General features: G+C 35.5%; 1 protein-coding gene and 1 pseudogene across 7 annotated transcripts in view; both read right to left on the bottom strand.

Annotated features, from left to right (window-relative positions):
- ZNF451 (zinc finger protein 451) overlaps nucleotides 1-20,662 on the bottom strand; it is an 88,726-nt gene that overhangs the window by 17,565 nt on the left and 50,499 nt on the right. For 3 of the 7 annotated variants that reach the window (XM_043591705.1, XM_043591706.1, XM_043591707.1), the window contains 6 exons: nucleotides 18,178-18,331; nucleotides 17,523-17,670; nucleotides 12,627-14,236; nucleotides 8,191-8,334; nucleotides 6,737-6,867; nucleotides 5,514-5,700 (listed from right to left, as the gene is read on the bottom strand). In XM_043591705.1, the coding sequence (XP_043447640.1) occupies nucleotides 5,514-5,700; nucleotides 6,737-6,867; nucleotides 8,191-8,334; nucleotides 12,627-14,236; nucleotides 17,523-17,670; nucleotides 18,178-18,331 (2,374 nt within the window). The remainder of the gene's footprint in view (nucleotides 1-5,513; nucleotides 5,701-6,736; nucleotides 6,868-8,190; nucleotides 8,335-12,626; nucleotides 14,237-17,522; nucleotides 17,671-18,177; nucleotides 18,332-20,662) is intronic. The other 4 variants (XM_043591708.1, XM_043591709.1, XM_043591710.1 and 1 more) reach the window with 2 other exon arrangements.
- LOC122490727 lies at nucleotides 18,919-19,055 on the bottom strand (annotated as a pseudogene).

Genomic DNA, 20,662 nt, shown 5'->3' with positions numbered 1-20,662 from the left:
TCCCATGTCTGAGCTGTCAGCTCAGAGCCTGGAGCCTGCTTCAGATTCTGTGTCTCCCCCATCCTCTCTGCTCCTCCCTTGCTTGTGCTCTCTCAAAAATAAATTAATAAACATTTTTAAAAAGTGAGTACAATATAAAATAGAACTAATGAAGGATAAGAGGGCCAAAGGTGTCAAATTATAGGTGTTCTAAAATAGCTCTACAGAGATTTATATATTTATCATAGCTGTAATCAAAATGTAGGTGATTGAATCCTGAGGCTTAGAAGGAGAGAGAATTTAATTTACAGGGCAAAAGCCATGCCACGTTCAAATCTCAAATTTAGTCTAAAGGGTTATGTTGCCAGAAAGAGTAAATGACTTACTCTAAGTGAGAGATTTTTTTAATATATGAAATTTATTGTCAAATTGGTTTCCATACAACACCCAGTGCTCATCCCAAAAGATGCCCTCTTCAATGCCCATCACCTACCCTTCCCTCCCTCCCACCCCCCATCAACCCTCAGTTTGTTCTCAGTTTTTGAGAGTCTCTTATGCTTTGGCTCTGAGAGATTTTAAAAAGTACCAGTAGTAAAGCTACTTAGCTGTTCCCTCCCTACCAAGCAAAAAAAGTAATATCTTATGGTGAACTGACTTGACATTTATATAGGGAACCAGCCGCTCAGACTGTATTTATTTCTACTGTGAAAAATACTTCCTGAAAAAAACCTTCCATTAACTGAAAAACTGGCAAAAACTAAAGATACAACATTGTCACAGATTCTCATGACACTATTCAATAGATTCTTCCTTGTTTATATAGGAAGCTCCAGTTCAGTAATACCACTTTCTGGTCCTAACAATAGAAAATTTCTGAAAAATTATAAAGAAATAACAGGTTCAAACTTCTATCATTTGTTTATGCTATGATGGAGATTTACAAAACCTGAAAAATCAGCAAACTGTCTATAAAATAATGACTAATATGAGAGAACTTCTCACTGTATGTTACTTGCAGTATGAATTTTTGTCATATTCTAAAGAGTTTTGTGGGTTAATCAGTAACTAGGAGCCTTGAGACCACAAAGCCCCTGAAATTGTATTTGATATTGCATATACAAGTTTTTTTGTTTTTAATTTTAGAGTGAAAGGGGTGGGGCATCTGGGTGGCTCAGTCAGTTAAGCATCCGACTTTGGCTTGGATCATGATCTCATGGTTTGTGAGTTCGAGCCCCACATCAGGCCTTCTGCTGACAGTGTGGAGCCTGCCTGGGATTCTCTCTCCCTCTTTCTCTGCCTCTCCCCAACTTGCATGTGTGTGTGCTCTCTCTCAAACAAACTTTAAAGAGAGAGAGAGAGAGAGAGAGAAAGAGAGAGAGCATACAAGCAGAGGAGGGACAGAGGGAGAGGGAGAGAGAATCTTAAGCAGCTTCCACTGTCAGTGACGAATCTCTTGTAGGGCTCAATCTCAGGACCCTGAGATCATGACCTGGGCCAAAATTAAGAGTCAGATGCTCAACGAACTGAGCTACCCAGGTGCTCCTATACCTGTTCATTTTTGAGGAAAGAAACATAGCTTTTTGTCAGATTTTCAGAAAGGTCCAATGATTTCCACCCCAAACGGTCTTATTTTCAAATCTAAAGATAGGAACACTGTCCTAATAAGCTAGGAGGGAGGAGTTACCCTGGCATTCTTGTGGTAACCAAAAGTACCTTAAAGACCTAAGAAGAATGACAGTATTTGTGGACACTGAGAAATTTTCTAAATCCCAATACATATCAAATATCATTTTTAAACAAACGCTATTATTCTACTATTTTTCAAAGCCATTTATTAGGAAAGGTGATGGAATAAAGTTATCCAAGGACTGTTCTTTTTCTTATTATAAAGTTCACTACTAGTCAATTTGATGTCTTTAAGCCTTCCATAAAGAAAAAAATTTGTCTTCAACTGAATCTGAACATACTGTGATTCAGTATACCTTATTTTTTTTGAATTTTAGAGCTAGCTACGTAAGTATCTTTAAATCTAGGTCTAAATGAAAACTCATGATTGAAGGATTCTACACATCTTTGGCCACTTAATTTTAGTAATTTTCATTACTTTTAAAATGTAGTGGCTGTAGCACATGAAAAGATGCTTGGGCACCTGCGTGGCTCAGTCGGAAGTGTCTGACTCTTGACTTCCACTTGGGTCATGATCTCATGGCTCATGAGTTCGACCCCCATGTCAGGCTTTGTGCTGATAGTGCAGAGCCTGCTTGGGACTCTGTCTCCCTCTCTCTCTGCCCCTCCTCTGTGTGTTCGCTCCCTCTCTCTCAAAATAAATAAACTTTAAAAATTTAAAAAAATTAAAAGATGCTCAACATCACTAATTGTTAGGGAAATGGAAATCAAAACCACAATGAGATCCCACTTCATACCAATTAGGATGACTACTATAAAAAACAAACAAAACCTAGAAAACAACAAGTGTTAGCAGGGATACAGAACACTTGGAACCCTTGTACACTGTTGGTGGGAATGTAAAATGATATAGTCACTATGGCAAACAGTATGAAGTTTCTCAAAAAATTAAAAATAGAATTAGCATATGATCCAGCTATTACACTTCTGGGTACATATTCAAAAGAAATAAAAAGCAAGGTCTTAAAGAGATATTTGTGCATCTATGTTCATAGCAGTTATTCACAAGAGCTAAAACATGGATACAATGTAAGCATCCACTGATGGACAAACAGATAAGCAAAAAACAGTCTGTGGGTTCAGCTTTTGGCTTTGTCCAGCAAGGCTGAGGATGACAGAAAGGATTGTTCAAGATTCCATGCAAGAGGGAGGCTTAGGGAAGTCTCTCCGAGCTGCTCTCAAGCTCCCATGTTTACTGAGCAGACATTTAGGATAACATTGTGCAATACTCAGTGGGCTACATGCCACTAAGAATGTACAGAAAACGTGCAGAAAAACAAGTTAAGACAGGGTAAAATATTCCATGTGATAACATGGTCTAAGGAATTTGTGAGCATAGGCAGGACCTAACCCCTAGGTATATATTAACAAAGCTTGGCTGCTGTTTTCAGCAAGGCCAGAAAGCAGTTTTCTGCTTTGCAATGTGTTCCCTTATAATCTCTTAACCCAGGACATACCTACTTGATTTCCCACAAAAGTCTATACATACAATGGAATATCATTCAGCCTTAAAAAGGAAGGAAATTCTAACATTTGCTATAACCTGGATAAAGCCTGAGGACATTATGCTAAGTGAAACAGGGCAGCCACAAAAAGACAAATGCTGTATGATTTCACCTATATGAAGTACTTAGTCAAAATACTGAAGAATGGTATTTGCCAGGGGTTGGGGAAAGGGGAGTGCGAAGTTACTGTTTAATGGGTATAAAGTTTCAGTTTGCAAGATGAAAAAAGCTCTGAAAATGGATGATGGTGATGGCTGCACAAAATGTAAATGTAGTTAACACCAGTGAACTATATACATACACTTCAGAATGGTTAAGATGGTGAATCTTCCATATATTTTGCCACAATAAAAAATATTAGAAAAAACAGAAATAAAAAGTAGTGGCTAGGAATCATATTTTTTTCTTATGGTAGTAATAATAAAAATAGCTGCTATTAAATACCCACAGTACTTTATATGCTGTGCTAGACATTTTATACATATCATTCTTATGACTTTATAGATATGAAAAGTGAGGCTCAGAAAAAGTTCAGTAACTTGCCTGAAATCACACAGCACGGAGGCAGCAAAGTTAGCATTCAAACCAAAGCCCATGCCTTTCTTTTATGCACTGTAGTACAATCTCTGCATTTCATAAAAATTCAGAATAAAGTACACAGGTGCCCTCAAAGAGCAGTAAATTCATAAGAGCACTGATTATGAACTGATTAAAAAAAACCCAAAAACACACACACACCTAGAGCATAAGGGGCACTGAGAGGGGAACAATCAGAATATAATAACCTATATCTTACCTCCAACCCTAATACACCCATGCAGACCTACTTATATGCAGCTCTCATTCCAAATCAAGTTGGTAAGAAAGGCAAACCGATAATAAGTTTCACGTTGGAAATTACCAAAGAAATGTTTCCCAAATCAGCAGCATAAGAAAAGGGAAAAAAGGTGGTCTAGGGTGGCAGAAGGTAAAAATTTAGGTATTTCACAGGATATTAAGTGGATGTTGTTAAGGACTGGGGACAGGATGGCAAAAAAATAAAAGAAAAAGATTAAAAAAAAAAAGAGCAGCCAGAGACAGAAAAAGCAAACAGATGAAAACAAAAATTATAGAACAGGAAGATAAAATTCAGTACTAAAGAATGACATAAATATGCAAAACAGAGTTGATTTTCCTTTAAAGAGCAGAGTTGGGCTAGTAGATTAAAGATTCCTAACTTGGCAGAAGTAAACTGATCCACTGTAATGAGTGATTAGAGCAAAATTTTTCAGAATGGGTTTTCAATCAAAATGTGGCTCCAAAAATGTTGAAAGAAAAAAATACCTAGGCGGACAGCAGAGTTGGAAAATTTAAAGCATATAATAAAGGGGCGCCTGGGTGGCTCAGTCGGTTAAGTGGCCGACTTCGACCCAGGTCATGAACTCACAGTTTGTGGGTTCAAGCCCCGCATCGGGCTCTGTGCTGGCAGCTTACAGTCTGGAGCCCGCTTCAGATTCTGTGTCTCTCTCTCTGCCCCTTCCTTGCTCATGCTCTGTCTCTGTCTCTCAAAAATAAATTAAGAGTTAAAAAAAAAAAAAAGCTTATGATAAAAATGCCAAAGATACGTTTTCATTGAGGTCATTCATCAATATCTTCAAATCTTATTCATGACTGGAAGCCATTAGGATATTTAAAAATTATTCTTTTGTTCTTTTCTTCTATTCACATTTACTTCAGAAATTATGAAAAAACTCATCTGATTCCCTAGAATTACATCCTTTCTTAAATGCTTGGTAGTGAAAGTGAACATTAGCACGTCCTTTCATTGAACAATATCAGAATGTCAGAGAAGACAGTTTAAGTTCTGGGAATAGGACAGGAAGGTACCTCTTTCAAGGAACTAAACCTCTCTCAGGGCTTCATTTCATCCCTGCCAATCTCTTAAAATGATCTTTTTTTTTTTTTTAATTGCCATAGTATTATTTATTCTTTCTGGTTTAATCTATAAGCAATTAGCTTTCAGAAAAATTGAAGATAAATTTGGAATTTCAGAAATAGTGAAAATCTGGATTCTGAGCTTTGCAAAATTATACTAACATATTTCAAATCATGAATATGTATTTTATATACATGAACACAGATTTTATCTATTATATCAGAAAAGGCTTCAGAAAATTATGAAATTATCCTTTCTCTAAAACACTAAAAAATGAAAGGGAGAAAAGGAAAAAATAAAAAAAGTATGAGAGCATGATGCTTTAGTGAGCAGCCAGTAGTTCACTAGTGGACAGCAGTTTATTGGTTTCTCTCAGCAGTGAAGTCTCCTCCTCTTGGGTGGTTTGCACTGTGACTGCAGCTGCGTACCTTTGGTAGTATCAGATATGCTATTTAACAAGGCACACATCATATCTCCCTCTAAATGGTGAGGGTTTAGTATATGTGCTGGCCTCTGAGTCTTCTTAAATTGGTTCTCTAGCTCCAGAAAACCTTGATCTCCTGAGAGGATGGTGAAAGGAATCTGCTTGGGTAGTTGTTCATCTAGACGGCCAGCCTAAGTTGGAACAAAACGCATATGTTGATAAAAATCAGTATTTGAGTTTTAAACCATTACATCTATTTCAGTATGAACACATACCTAGAAAGGTTTATTTATTTATTTTACGATTTTATTATTTTTTTAAAGTAGTCTCTACACTCAACACGGGGCTCAAAGTCAACCTCGAGATCAAGAGTTGCACACTCCACTAACTGAGCCAGCCAGGCACCCCTAAAAAGGTTTATTTAACTTGTTCTCTAGCTCCCACCAAAGTATGATACAAAGATCTCCTTCATAAATAAAATATAACACATTTAATCAAATGTAAACTGCCACGAATTATAAGATAAGCTATTTTATGTGCCACTAAGAAAGAAAAAAAATACCAAAGGAAGTCAAATAAGAGGCTGGAATGCTACAAAGGTTACACACTTAATCTAAGGATAAATAAGATATAAATCTGCCATAGAGAGAAGGTAAGCAAGGTAATCTGCATAATTCAATCTTAGCACTGAATAGATGGAAAAGAAAATGTTTTGTGGTTTAAAATGTAAGCAGGAGTTAACAAGGTTACAGAGTAAATTCATGTTATCAGTGCGACATGTAAACTGACTTACATTTAAGCAGAGAATTTAATTTAAAATGGGTCTCAGGTTGGTAGTTTCTCTAGGTGACTGGTAGACAGAGAAGCAAATGCAAATTTCACCTAGGCCAACAGTGATTGTTAAGGTGTCTCCCAATTTCAGAGATGTTAAAATGTGAAAGTATCTCAGCATACATCAAATACACTGTCATCTATTGATCATTATTCTATAAATAGTTGAGGGTCTACAATGGGTAGCTGGGAGTCTGCTAGGAATTGGGGAAAGCAGTAAATAAGTATGATATGGGTCCTTGCTCTCATTAGTCATCAGCAGAATCTTATGTAGAAGGTTTTATACAAAAATATAGCACTGAAGAATGCTCTATACTGTCATTACGATTCAAGTGAAGAAAAAATTCCAAATGGGTCCTAGATTCACATTAGATTTTGAATAAAACAATCACTCACATGCATACATATGGCAAAATCAGCAGCATCTTTTCTTTTACTACAACGAGGATGAAGGAAGAAACATCCAATCCTATTCAGGTAATTATAGATCTTACAGTTGAGTGGAGGCTTCCAATTGGTGTTTCCTCCTATTATTTTTAGAAAAGGCATAAATGATAGTCAAACAGAGAAAAAAAGAGAACTGAACAGTAGCTACAACTGAAAGCTCTATCAAGAAAAAACACACTAGAAAAAGATTTTTTTAGAGGGCAAGTACTAGATTAGAATGCAGAACTCAGTTCTAGTATAGGCATCACCATCTTGTTGCTTTGCAATCTTGGCAAAGTAGGCCACCTTCCCTGCATCTGCCCATTAATCTGAAAACTCATAGATTATGTTAAGAAAAATCAAAAGTAATTATGTGTAAGGAGTCTCTGACTGGTATAATTCCATATAAACGTAAGCATTAATTTTGTTTTGTTTTGTTTTTAACAAATATGTCAAGACTATTCAGTGGATAGAAATGATAGGCAATCAGCAAAGCTAAATTTACTAAAAGGTTGTACTAGAGTATTTATCCAGGTCAGTACGTTTCTTTTTTAATTTTTTTGAGGTCAGTATGTCTCTATCCTAAATCCAGTCCTCCTCTTTGTTTTTTTAAAATTATTTTTAAAATGTTTATTTACTTATTTTGAGAGAGAGAGAGAGTGTGAGGTGGGGGGGAAGGACAGAGAGAATCCCGAGCAGGCAACATGCTGTCAGTGCAGTGCCCAACACAGGGTTCAATCCCACGAACCGTGAGATCATGACCTGAGCTGTCAACTGAGCCACCCAGGCACCCCAAATCATCCACTTATATGCTGTTGCCTATCAAACATAAAGTTTATTGGATGCTCACTATACTAAACTTCCATAAATCATAGTCATCTCTCTCCCTGTTTGGTCAATGGTTTGTAAAGAAATATTTAGATGAAGTTGCGTATTTATGAACTTCAGTTCAGTAAGGATGAACTGAAGAGGCAATTATGGCAATTTGAAAATCATACTAGTTCTGTAGCCAAGCAGTCCAAGTTCAAAAGCTAACTCTATTATTTATTAGCTTTACACTTTGGAAAAAATAAACTTCTCATGCATCCTGCCTTATGTTTTAAGAAGGAGATAAATATAATAATCAGTAAGCATGGGTTAATACCAAGCATTAGTACCTGGCACATTGTAGGTACTGTAAATGTTTTTTCAATATGTATCAAAAGATCCACAAACTTTAGGTCACCAAAGAGAGCTAACATTCACCACAAAGAAATGTAAAGAGAAAAATATTCTGGCAAAGTAGCTACAAGGCAAAGTGACAATATTGCAATTACATTTGTATGTTCTATTCAAGAAGGTTCAAGAGCAATCCTTTTAATGTGGAACATATTCTAATGGAGAAAAGAGGAGAAGGTATCAGATGTTTTCCTTATCAATCATACCTTGAAAGCCCCAGATGAATGTTCCTTGGTTAAGATGCCCTGGTAGATGACCAAAAAAGTTTGACCAGTTATCAAAGTCTACAAAGACTATATGAGTCATGGTTCGCAGATAATCCAAATCTGGAAGTTCAACAACTTCTTCATCTGAGAAGAGAAACATTAACAAGAATTTGGTAAGAATTAGCTAAAAACGCTTTAATTTCTCAAGTTTAAAAGATACTAGAGAATATGCAAAAATATTAATCTTGAATATTATTAATTTCTACTTAAACCTTTTCATGAGATCCAAACCTATACATGATACAGTATATTTACACCAGAAAAAAAATATTCTGAATACTTCCAAAATTTTATTATTCTTTCTATAAATACATGCCATTGATGCTAAGCCTGTCTTTCTCTTTTTAATTAAAAAAAAAACAAAAACAAAAACAAAAAACAACTGAGGTGGCTCAGTTGGTTGAGCATCCAACTTTGGCTCAGGTCATGATCTCATGGCTTGTGGATTCAAGCCCTGCACTGGGCTCTGTGCTGACAGCTCAGAGCCTGGAGCCTGCTTTGGATTCTGTGTCTTCATCTCTCTCTGCCTCTCCCCCACTTGCATGCACACTGCTCTCTCTCAAAAATAAACATTAATAATTTTTTTAAAAAATAAATTAAAAAAACCTGTCACACAATTAGTCAGAAATACAGTCCTCATTTTTTTTGCCCATACACATGAATATTGCCTAAAACATGTCTTCTTTGTATGTAGCAGCTAGGCTCTGCCACCAATATGCTGGTCTGAGTCCACAAATCCATGTAACTTACACCTTCCCTGTCACTTCTCTGGCTCTCCTCTCCTGCTAAGCTGTTTCCTGGCAGTAATTGAAATCTGCCACTACTATAGCTACTGCTGCTGCTGCTGCTGGAACTGCCATAGCCATCTTAGTTTTGTAGACTGGCAAAGTATTGGCCTGTACTACCATACGGGCCAGAGCTTCTGTCTCTTTTCTCTTTTCATGGGTCCCAAATTTGAAGACTGTTATAACTGCCAAAATCATTATAGCTTCCGCCACTTCCAAAATTACTTCCATCATTACCAAATCTGTTATAGCTAAGACTTTCTTTAAAAGTTGTTTATAATAATAAAATATAATAAAATAATAATAATAAAATAAATGATAATTAAAAAACAATGTACTGGGAGAACTAAAAGACCAAGTTTTAAGGCTGAAAAACCAAAAGCTTGCACCATCCATCAAATAAAATTTCAAGGTGGGGCACCTGGGTGGCTCAGTCAGTTAAGCATCCAACTTCGGCTCAGGTCATGATCTCACAGTTTGTGAAAGTTTAAGCCCTGAACTGGGCTCTATGCTGACATCCTGGAGCCTGCTTTGGATCCTCTGTCCCCCTCTTTCTGCCCCTCCCCTGCTCATGCTCCCTCACCTCTCAAAAATAACTAAAAACATTTAAAATATATATATTAGAATAAAATTTCAAGGTTACCTGGTAAGAACTTCTCCCCACCAGAATTATGTTCTTTTCCCAATCTAGACTGATTTATTAGTAACCTGCTAGCTATGTGATTAAAAACCTACAGAGCACAAATGAAATAAATGACAACCCTCTACCATAAAGTGGTGCATAATAGGTACTGGTGGCACATCAGCACCTCCTACCATAAACACATCTTTCTTGGTTCTCTTAAGTTCTTTCTTCTTCCACCATTCTCCAACTCTTGTTCCCCATCTCTTTCACTTCTTTCATAATTTTCTATCTTGATAAGGCCTTAAAGTTTCCAGTGTACCAATGCAAACCTTAACATTTTAAATTATTTTTAAAATGACTAGGTTCTACTCCATCTAATACAGCCTCCCTCAAATATACTGCACTGCCATCCTCTCCCATTTCCAAGCCACCTATCTTCTTTTATCTTGTCTTAAAATTCTTAGTAATTGTAAGGGCCCCTGGCTAGCTCAGTCAGTGGAGCATGTGACTCTTGATCATGGAGCTGTGAGTTCAAGCCCCACACTGGGTGTAGAAATTACTAAGGAAAAAAAATTTTTTTTTAATTCTTAGTAATTGTAGATTTAGATACTACAATCATCTATCAAACACAGACCGACATAAATTCCCAAAAGTAATCGGGAGAACAAGAGAAAAGCACAAGAGAACATAAAAACAGTGTAATCACTGCTTCACTGTTAAAAGTAGAACTGAATGAGTTGATAGTATGTCATGTAATCATTTCTTACATAAAACATGCCATGACTAAAGATGATGCTAAGATCTACAAATGCTATATACAGCAAGCCTGTATAAACTCAGTAGTTCATAAAAATAGTTTATAAAAAAATTTTAGCCAAAATTTTCACATATCCTCATTGTCCCCTCTCTACACTGTGTAACTTACCAAGAGCTCATATTTATTTAAAAGAATATGGACTTAAAATTATATTCTAACCACGACAAATTATACTTCTAAACAAAATAAAACCATTGTCCTCTTCTAGACTTACTCTTTTTTTTTTTAAGTTTATTTATTTATTTTGAGGGGGGAGGGGCAGAGAGAGAGGGCGAGAAAGAATCCAAAGCTCGCTCTGTGTTGACAGCACCTAAGCCACCCAGCACACCTACACTTAGGGAGTCTTATCTAGATTAAGTACAAAGGGATCTATACCTCAATTTTCTCCCTGGTTTCCTGCTACCATTTGTAACTCTACTTCTAATTGCTATTTTAAGTCTAAGTAAAAGCTCTGCTTTCCAGAAAATCATAACAAAAATATATAAATTCTGAAGTGAACATTAAGATTTCTCATAATTACGGAATAAAGCCAAAATATGAGGATGTGGAGAAAAAGGAACCCTCATACACTGTTGGTGGCAATGCAAACTGGTACAGCCACAATGGAAAATATGGAGATTCTTTGAAAAATTAAAAATAGAATTACCATATGATCCAGTAATTCCACTACTAACTATCTGAAGAATATGAAAACACTAATTCAAAAAGATATATGGACCCCTATGTTTACTGCAGTATTTACAATAGCCAACTTATAAATACAACCCAAGTGTCCACGGATAGATGAATGGATAAAGAAGATGTGGTGTATATATACAATGGAATATTAGCCATAAAAGAGAATGAAATCTTGCCATTTGCAACATGTATGGATCTAGACAGTATAATACTAAGGGAAATAAGTCAGTCAGAGAAAGACAAGTACCATACGATTTCACTCATGTGTAATTTAAGAAACCAACCAAACAAAAAAAAAGACAAAAATCAGACTCTGAATATAGAAAACTAGTGGTTATCAGAGGGGAGGTGGATGGGGAGGATGAGTGAAATAGGTGAGGGGATTAACAGTACACTTATCATGATAAGCACCGAGTTCTGTATAGAACTGTTCAATCACTATACTGTACACCTGAAATGAATATAACACTATGTTAACTATACTGGAATAAAAAAACAAGTTTAATTAAATAAAAAAAAAGAATTTTCCAACAACAAAAGAATAAAGTCAAAATATAAACACAAAGAGTTCACTGGATTTATCTTCTTAATGAACCTTCTAAATGATAAGAAGAATCTAAATGTTAAGGATAACATTTATATATATAATATATATAAATATATATATAAATTTTATTTATATATATAAATATATATATATAAATTTTAAATCTGACTTTCAGAAAGACTATCAATTTTCTTCATCTCTCAAAATTCCCATGCTTCTTATAAAAGACAATGTTATCTTAAATAGTGTTTAAATCTAATATATACTCTTTGTCCCCTTAAGTTTAGAGTAGTTAAATGAATATTTAAATACTAGTATGTATTTGTATTTAGGAATACATATCCCCCAAAAGTATATGCTATAATGATTACTGTATCATCCCACCATGTTTCTTACTTCAAACTGAATCATCATTAGCTTTCACAAAAATGATGGCCACAGGTGCACCCGGGTGGCCCATTCGGTGAAATGTCAACCCCCCTTTTTTTTTTAATGTTTGTTTATTTTTGACAGAGGGAGTGAGACTGGGTAGGGCAGAGAGAGAGGAAGACACAGAATCTGAAGGTGGCTCCAGGCTCCGAGCTGTCTGCACACAGAGCCTGATGCGGGGCTTGAACTCATGAACTGTGAGATCACGACCTGAGCTGAAGTTGGACACTCAACCGACTGAGCCACCCAGGTGCCCCAAGTGTCAACTCTTGATTTGGGCTCAGGTCATGATCTCATGGATTAGTGAGATGCAGCCCTGTATTGGGCTCTGCACTGACAGTGCAGGGCCTGCTTGGGATTTTCTCTCTGCCTCCTCCCCGCTTGTGTGGACACTCTCAAAATAAATAAATTTAAAAACAAGGATGGCTACAATACATGTATGTTTCTCTATCAGTATGTGAAATCTGCACAGACATTAGAGTTGTAATGCCATACCTATATTCTGACAGCTTAGGTCATTCTCGGCTCCCTTCTCCATCTCTGAATTTTTTGGATGGCTTACTGCCTGTTTTAGTTTTCTCTCTGGACGTGAGGCACTGGCAGCAAACTTGTACAGGCTTGTTTTCTCAGATCCGAAATGAGCCACACTGGGTTTCCGTAAAAAGCAGTGTTTTCTATGGAAGTGCTGCTGAGCACTCTCAGGATCGTGAAACACTTTGGTGCAAGTGCCACACTTGATGACATACCGTTGCTCCTTTTCCTCCTCACTCTTTTCTTCTCTGTGCACTTCATGGATGTGAGTATTGATGTCAGTTACATTCTGTGCTGTTGCTGAACACAAGGTGCAGCGAAACCACAGTTTACCTTTATCCAGCATGATTTGGAGACATCTACCATAATCTTCCTTTCTGTTAACTTTACAGATGTAACTCTCACGGCAACCACAGGTTAACAGGTTACTGGTCTCTGTTACTGGAAAATCATTCTCAGTTTTAATTGAAGTTTCAGTTTTTTCTGACACAAACACATAATCTGTGCTGTGGTGCTCCTTATAATGACTTAAAAATGCTTCTTCCACATTAAAGGTAAGATCACAAAGCCCACAGAAGTACTTAACTTTTATCTCATTGTTATGCTCATCTTGGCAATGTCGGTACAGTGTTTCAACCTTGTGAAAAGTCTTTTTGCAATGGGCACAGCTGTATCTATGAAACTGGTGACTTGCTAAAGACATGCAATGCTGTTTTACACAGTCCTGGGAATCAAACATATCTTCACAAATTCGGCACTGCCATTTACCCCTTGGAGGACTATTTGCTGGAGAATGATCAATAATAGTAATAGTTGAAGAAGGATTCTTAGCAGTCAAATTACTCACCAATGTTGCAGAGGATGTTGGCAAAGTTTCACCTTCTACCTCATCCGTCTCATAAAAATATCTGTGTCCATTATGAAATTCAGTCACATGTGCCATGATAGTCTCTTTTCTTGTTAACTCCTTTTTGCATGTCCGACACCAGAAAAGAAAGTTATTTAAATGTGCCCCTCCATGAATCCGGCTCATATGTAAACGGATGACCCCTGAATCTTCACATACCTTTCCACAGACCACACACTTATAACACATTGTGTTTGCTGAGAAAACATGTTTTTCTACTGCATCTTCACTTAGGAATTGTTGATGGCATTCACAAAACCAGGTTTTAACAAATGACTTTTCTTTCTGAACACAAACTGTACCTTCATGGCTTTTACCTTCTAAATTCATCTTCTTTTTTGGAACAGTGGTGCAATCTTGTGAGTTAGATTCTTGAACAGACATGGTTCTTTTAAGTGATGAAAATTTTGATCGATCTAGCAAGAGATTCAAGTCAGAAGAAGGTTTGTTCCCTTCACTGCTATGGCAATAAAGTAAGACTGATTCTTCCATTGAGGTAATGACTCGGACTTTGTGCCCTGAATTCTGCTTGTGATTTCGGGTACTGGTTTCATCCGCAAAGACTTGGTTGCAATTTGGACAGTAACCTCTTAATACGAATTTTTCTGCAACTTGGGCAATGCTCTTCTCAGCCAAAGCTACAGGACCAGCATTTCGACAACGAACTCTAAATTAGATGAAAAAAACCTCTTTTGTAAGTACTTTCTAAATACAGTATCTCTGCTTTTTATAGGAATTATAAACAATGTATACAAAAAGCACTAAAAGATATTTTTCAATAAAAATGCAGGTTACAGAATAATTTTACCTCAGAGTACCTGAGTATTACCTATATTTTGTCTGTTTCTAATCCATGTACAGAACAGTAAAACTAGAATCAAAGGATCAAAAAAATTCATACAAATATTTGGAAATTGAATCCCTAATCCTTAGAAATTAAACAACAAATTTCTACTAAATCTATGGGTCAAAGGAGAAATTAAAAGGGAAAAGGAAAAATATTTTTAAATAAGTGAAAAAGAAAACAACCTATCAAAATCTAAGGGTAATTCAATGCTTAGAGGAAAACTTATAACTTTAAATGTTTATACAGAAAAAGAAGGTCCAAAGTCAATCTAAGCTTCTACTATAGGAAGCTAGAAAAACATAAGCAAATTAAACCCAAAGTTTAATTTTTTTAAATGTTTATTTTTTTGAGAGACAAAGCGTGAATGGGGGAGGGGCAGAGACAGAGAGAGAGACAGAGCGAGAGACAGAGAGAGAGAGAGAGAGACAGAGACAGAGACAGAGACAGAATCCAAGGCAGGCTCCAGGCTCTGAGCTGTCAGCACAGAGCCCAACGTGGGGCTCAAACTCACAAGCCATGAGATCATGACCTGAGCCGAATGCAGACGCTTAACCAACTGAGCCACACAGGTGCCCCATAAACCCAAAGTTTAAAGAGCAGAAATCAACAAAGTAAAAAATGGGCAAAAAGCAGAGAATCATCAGTAAAGTCAAATGCTGGTGGTTTCAAAGATCAGCAAAAATTTGTTTTGAGACAAATTATAGAAATAAACATAAACGCTAAAAAAACCAAAAAGCTTTAAAAAAGCTGACATTCATAAAAGTTGAAGTAAACAAAATATATTCCTGAAGAATAAGCAAAGGATACTCAGGAAAGAGGATGGACAGCCACAAAAGACATAATTAATATGATAGCAAAGTCTAGACTGGGACAGAATATAGTCACATATTTCTGACAAAATATTTACATCTAGAATATATCAAGAATTCCAATTCACTATGAAAAAAGCAAACAATCCAATCTTTAAACTAGCAAAATACTTGAACAGACATTTCACAAAAAAAGATAAATGAATCACCCATAAGCACATGAAAAAGTGCCCAACATCATTGTTTATCAGGGAAATGCAGATTAAAACCACAAAGAGGCACTCAAAGAACAGCTAAAATGAAAGACTGGCGATACCAAACCTTGGCAAGGATGCAGAGAAACTGGAACTCTCATACCTTGTTGGTACAAACACTTTGGGAAAGTATGTAGTAGTTTCTTATAAAATTAAATATACACTTACTCTTTAATCCAGCTATTCCACTCCTAGATATTAATCCAAGAGGAATGAAAACATATGTCCATAAAAGACTTGTACAAAATATATACAGTGGCTTTATTTATGATAGCTAAAAACTTTAAATCCAAATGTCCATCATCAGGAGAATGAATAAACAAATTGTGCTAAGTTCACATAATAAAATACTACTCACCAATAAAGAGGAACAATGTACTAATCAACATAGGTGTATCTTGCAGATATTATGACAAATACAGGAGAGTACATACTACATGATTTCAATTACATGAAGTTCTCAAGGAGATGAAGCCAATGCAAGGTGGAAAAAATATCTAGGGCAAGCAGGGTAAGAGGGTGGGAAATGACTGGAAAGGGACACAATGGAACTTTCCACAGACAGGTAACATATTATGATAAAAGCATAGGTTAACAGATGTAGGTATCTATCTGTGATTTTATGTCAAAATCATAAAAGTTAAGATGTGTACGCTGTGATTAATTTAATTTGTATTTCAAAAACAAAGAACTTTTAAAAATAATTAAGGGGCTGGGGCGCCTCGGTGGCTCAGTCAGTTAAGCGTCCAATTTCAGATCAGATCATGATCTCTTAAGTTGTCAGTTTGAGCCTTGCATCAGGCTCTGTGCTGGCAGTGCAGAGCCTGCTTGGGATTCTCTCTCTCTCTCTGCTTCTCCCCTGCTGGTGCACACACACACACTCTCTCTCTCAGGTTAAATAAACTTTAAAAAAAATAAGGGGAATAAGGAGCATAAAGATGTATAGAATAAAATGGGTAAATGGAGGTTCGCTAGACTATTCTGCTGACTTCATACAGTTGAAATTTTACATAATAAAACATTAAGAATAAAAATAACAGGTAGAACCAGGATTTGAACTCACGAAATATAAGTCAGAACCAGGACTGCTAACCTTAGTAGTTACACTGGGTATATACAGAGTAATTATATTCTACTGCCTTGTTTATTGAGAACATATTTTACTCGAAGGTTTGTGAAAATAATTGTTCTATTTAAATGAATGCAATTTAGTAGATACGAACTTTTAATATATTTTAATGATATAACAGGAAAACAGAGACCTAAGAGACAGAGCACCTAAATAGAAAATATGTACAGACTGATTGGATCATGATTCCAAGAAACCAAATGTAAAACAAAAAACTTTATGAGATAATCAGGGAAATTTTATAACTGATTAGGTATTTGATGCTATTAAAAATACCAGTTTTTTAAGTTGTGATAATGGTATTATAGGATTTTTTTTAAAAAAAGGAGTCCTTATCATTTATAGTTATATATAGAAGTATTTACAGACAGAATGACATGATTTACCGCAAAATAATAACTTGCAGGGGGGTGAGAATATAAATGAACACGACTGCCATGTGTTGCTAAATCCTAAAGCTGGGTAAAAGGTATACTGGGGTTGTACATTGCTTGATAATTTCCATTGCAAAGACAAAAAAAAATCACACTTGATTATTTGATAAATTTGGTCTTTCACTGAAATTTAATTTTCATATGTATATTATACTTTCCATTCTGGTTGACTTAAAAGCAAGTCACACTTAAAGGTAAGTTAACCCACTCCTCCCCCCATACACACACTCTTCACAAACATACAGAGAAAAACACAAATAGAACTGTTGGTTTTACATTCACAGCAATATCAATATATCCACTTTTTCCACACCTTCAACTTCTCTCATTATGTTAAATTTGATTAATTTCCAGACTAATATGTAATCTCATTTTAAAAGCAGAGGAACATGAAATAGAAAAACATCCTATTGAATCCTCCTGCTGGTAAAGAGCTTCTTGGGCAGGATTCCCTTACAGCCTGACTAGACCTGTACAAACCTGAAGTGGGCAGTGAGCTCCATGTGAGAACGTAGTGTCTGGTGGCAGGCCACACACTTAACTTGAAATGGGACATCTTTGCAGAGAGAGATCAGAAGTTTCTTTGCAAAAGATGGAAATGATATTGGCTGTGCTATTCCCTTGTCATCTGAAAGACAAAATACACTATAACTTGCAAAGATTTAAGCAGATAGCAACCCAACCTTCCTCCCCTTTGCCTTTCTCAACATTGGCTGGAATATGTAAAAGATTGTTGTGCTAAAAAACTAAGAGAAGTCATTTTCCAGCCGTAAGTACAAAGGATGCTGAACTCATGCTCAAAATCTGAACCTTTAATGCAGAGAAACACCCAACTTCCCAGATATTATGGACATATAAAAATTATTATTACATCAAAAATTATTTTTTATATTTATTACATAAAGAAATGTTTTCTTTCCAAGTTTCTCTTCATTCCTCAAAGTAACTAAACCTTACTGCTGGTACAGATCAATGTTGAGAATCTTTTTTGAAAAACAAAAATTAAGACAATCTTTCACTTTCATGTTTCCAATCCAATGTGAGGATAAGTTACCTCAAGAATTATCTGAGAAGTATGGTAAATCACCAAAGATTAAAGTACTTTAATAATTTTCAGAACAGAGTATTAACATACCACTCAGTTTAAAATTCTGATGGAAATGATTCTTTCCAGACATATGCTTCAAACACGCATCCTTGCTGCTAAAAAGAAGGAAGCAATTTGGACACGCAAAACACTGAATAATCTGAGGAAGAAGGTTGTTTTTATGTCCATCATCTGCAGCTTCCTAAAATACAAGCAAAGCTGTATTACAGACAACTAAAATCAATATTCAATTTTTAAAAATCAACTTTCAAAATTTCTGATTTGGAATATTCTGTACCAGTTTTTAACAAGAGAACTTTTCTTTCCTCAGTGTGAACTATGGAATTTTTATCATTAAATTGCCTATGTGGATTAAAAATTTTTTTTCTTAACTCTTCACCATCTTTTTGTGATAATATACAAGTAAATTTGCTTTCTATATATTTTTCTTTTATATACACATCTATATTGTGTTAATAAATGTTTTCATATCACGTACACTTTTTCTTCCATTTTGCTTTATTCACTCTACTCTGCAATATAACCTATGTTTATATATATGTATTCTTCCACAAATATCTCCATGCTTAATAATCTACAAAAATATATAGAAATAAACACACAGGGAACTGCCACTGTTTTACCAAATATTGTCATCTTACAGACTCTTCTGCTTCTTAGTTCTCTTATTCCACAATACCTAATGAAAATGCCTAAAAAAATCAACTGGAATACCTCTAATTCATTCTTCTCAATGGTTGCAAAGTTCTCAACTGGTTGTAAACCAGTGTAGGTTTACTAAGACTTAGGTAACTATTCATTACCAGACTTTTTTTTTTTTTTGCCACTATAAACAACACAATGGTGTTACAAACTGATAAGAACATATACTACACTTGATCTTAGCCAAAAGGCCAAGAAGCAATAACACAACGGTGTTATAAACAACCTTGAATACATATCCTTATTTACAGACGTATTTTTCTCATTATTAGGAGTGGCCCTACTGAGTTAAAAGGTTTATTACTTGAATATTAAAGGATACTGTATGATTGTTTTTCAAATAGGCTCTACCAATTCACACATTCCCTAGCAATGAATGAGCCTGGTACAATAGCTACTATAGATTTTTTTTTTTTAATTCATACAATTCTATGGATATTCCATATTCTGTGGATTGCTTACTCATACCCTTTTGTCTGATGTTTCAGTTGGTTTTGTTTTCTCCCCTGCCGGTTAACTTGTATCATTTCTTCATTATAAAAAATAACTTTCTGTCTGATGCTCATTTTGCAAGCATTTTTCAAATATCTATGAATTTTGATGTGGTCATTTAAAAATTTTAATATAGTCAAATAGGTATGTCTTTCTAGGTGTCCACTTGGTTAAGAGGCTCCTCTATCTCAAAATTGAAAATGTTCTAAATATAAAAATTTTTTTTAAAGTAAACTCTACCTCCAATGCGGGGCTCCAACTCACGACCCCAAGATTAAGAATCACATGCTTGGGGTACCTGGGTGGCTCAGTCAGTTAAGCATCTGACTTCAGCTCAGGTCATGATCTCATACTTCGTGGGTTTGAGCCCCGTGTCAGGCTCTGTGCTGACAACTCAGAGCCTGGAGCCTGCTTCTGATTTGGTGTTTCCCTCTCTCTCTGCCCCTTCCCTGCTCACGCTCTATCTCAAAAAAAAAAAAAAAAAAAGAAAAAAGAAAAAAAAGAAAAATTTTAAAAGAGTCACATGCTCTACCAACTGAGTCAGCTAGGCGCCCCAAAGCTGTAACTACTTTAAAGTATCTATATTTATGTCTGTGTATATGTGCTTGTGTATAAATATAATTTGACATCTTGTTAATGGTCCTTAGAGTAATAGCCTTAGAAGTTGTACTGTGTCTTTTTAAATTTACAATCATTAACATTAGGGATATAGAAAGTTTATATAGTGCTAATAAGATGCAACAGAAAGAGGAATAAGAAATTTACATTTATATTGAGCACATGTGAAGAAGCACATTAGGGTTCAAAACGTGCTTTTCCATTTAGTCCTTACAATAGTCCCATGAAGTACTATTTTCATTATTTATAAATGAGAAAACTAAATTTAGTTAAGTCAACACTTCCCTCCAATCAAGTTGTACCCTGGGAAGAGACAAAATAACCATTCAAACAGTCTTATACCTTTGATTAAAAATTCTATGCTCTTTCCACTATACCTTACCCCATTTTAATTTAGTGAGTGCCCTGCAGAAGATCACATCTAAGAAGATACTTAGAAAGCTCTAAATAAGAGCACTAAAGGCATTTCTTAAACACCAATTTATAAAAATGTCCCTAACTTGAAGAATGCTAACAAAATAATTCTTAGTTCAACTGTGAGTTATAAATGGATTCAATATAAAGCTTGTTTAAAATATTTGCTCAATAGAACAAGAATGTGATCCTACATAAAATTTTATTGAAATATAACAATTGCAAAAGCATAGCATATTAGCTCGTGCAAACTAGGGGAATAAGTGGGAAATAGTTATTCAATTCT

The sequence above is a fragment of the Prionailurus bengalensis genome, chromosome B2 (genome assembly GCF_016509475.1).
Source record: "Prionailurus bengalensis isolate Pbe53 chromosome B2, Fcat_Pben_1.1_paternal_pri, whole genome shotgun sequence".
In the NCBI taxonomy this organism is placed as follows: domain Eukaryota; kingdom Metazoa; phylum Chordata; class Mammalia; order Carnivora; family Felidae; genus Prionailurus; species Prionailurus bengalensis.
This window is presented reverse-complemented; position numbering and strand designations above follow the sequence as displayed.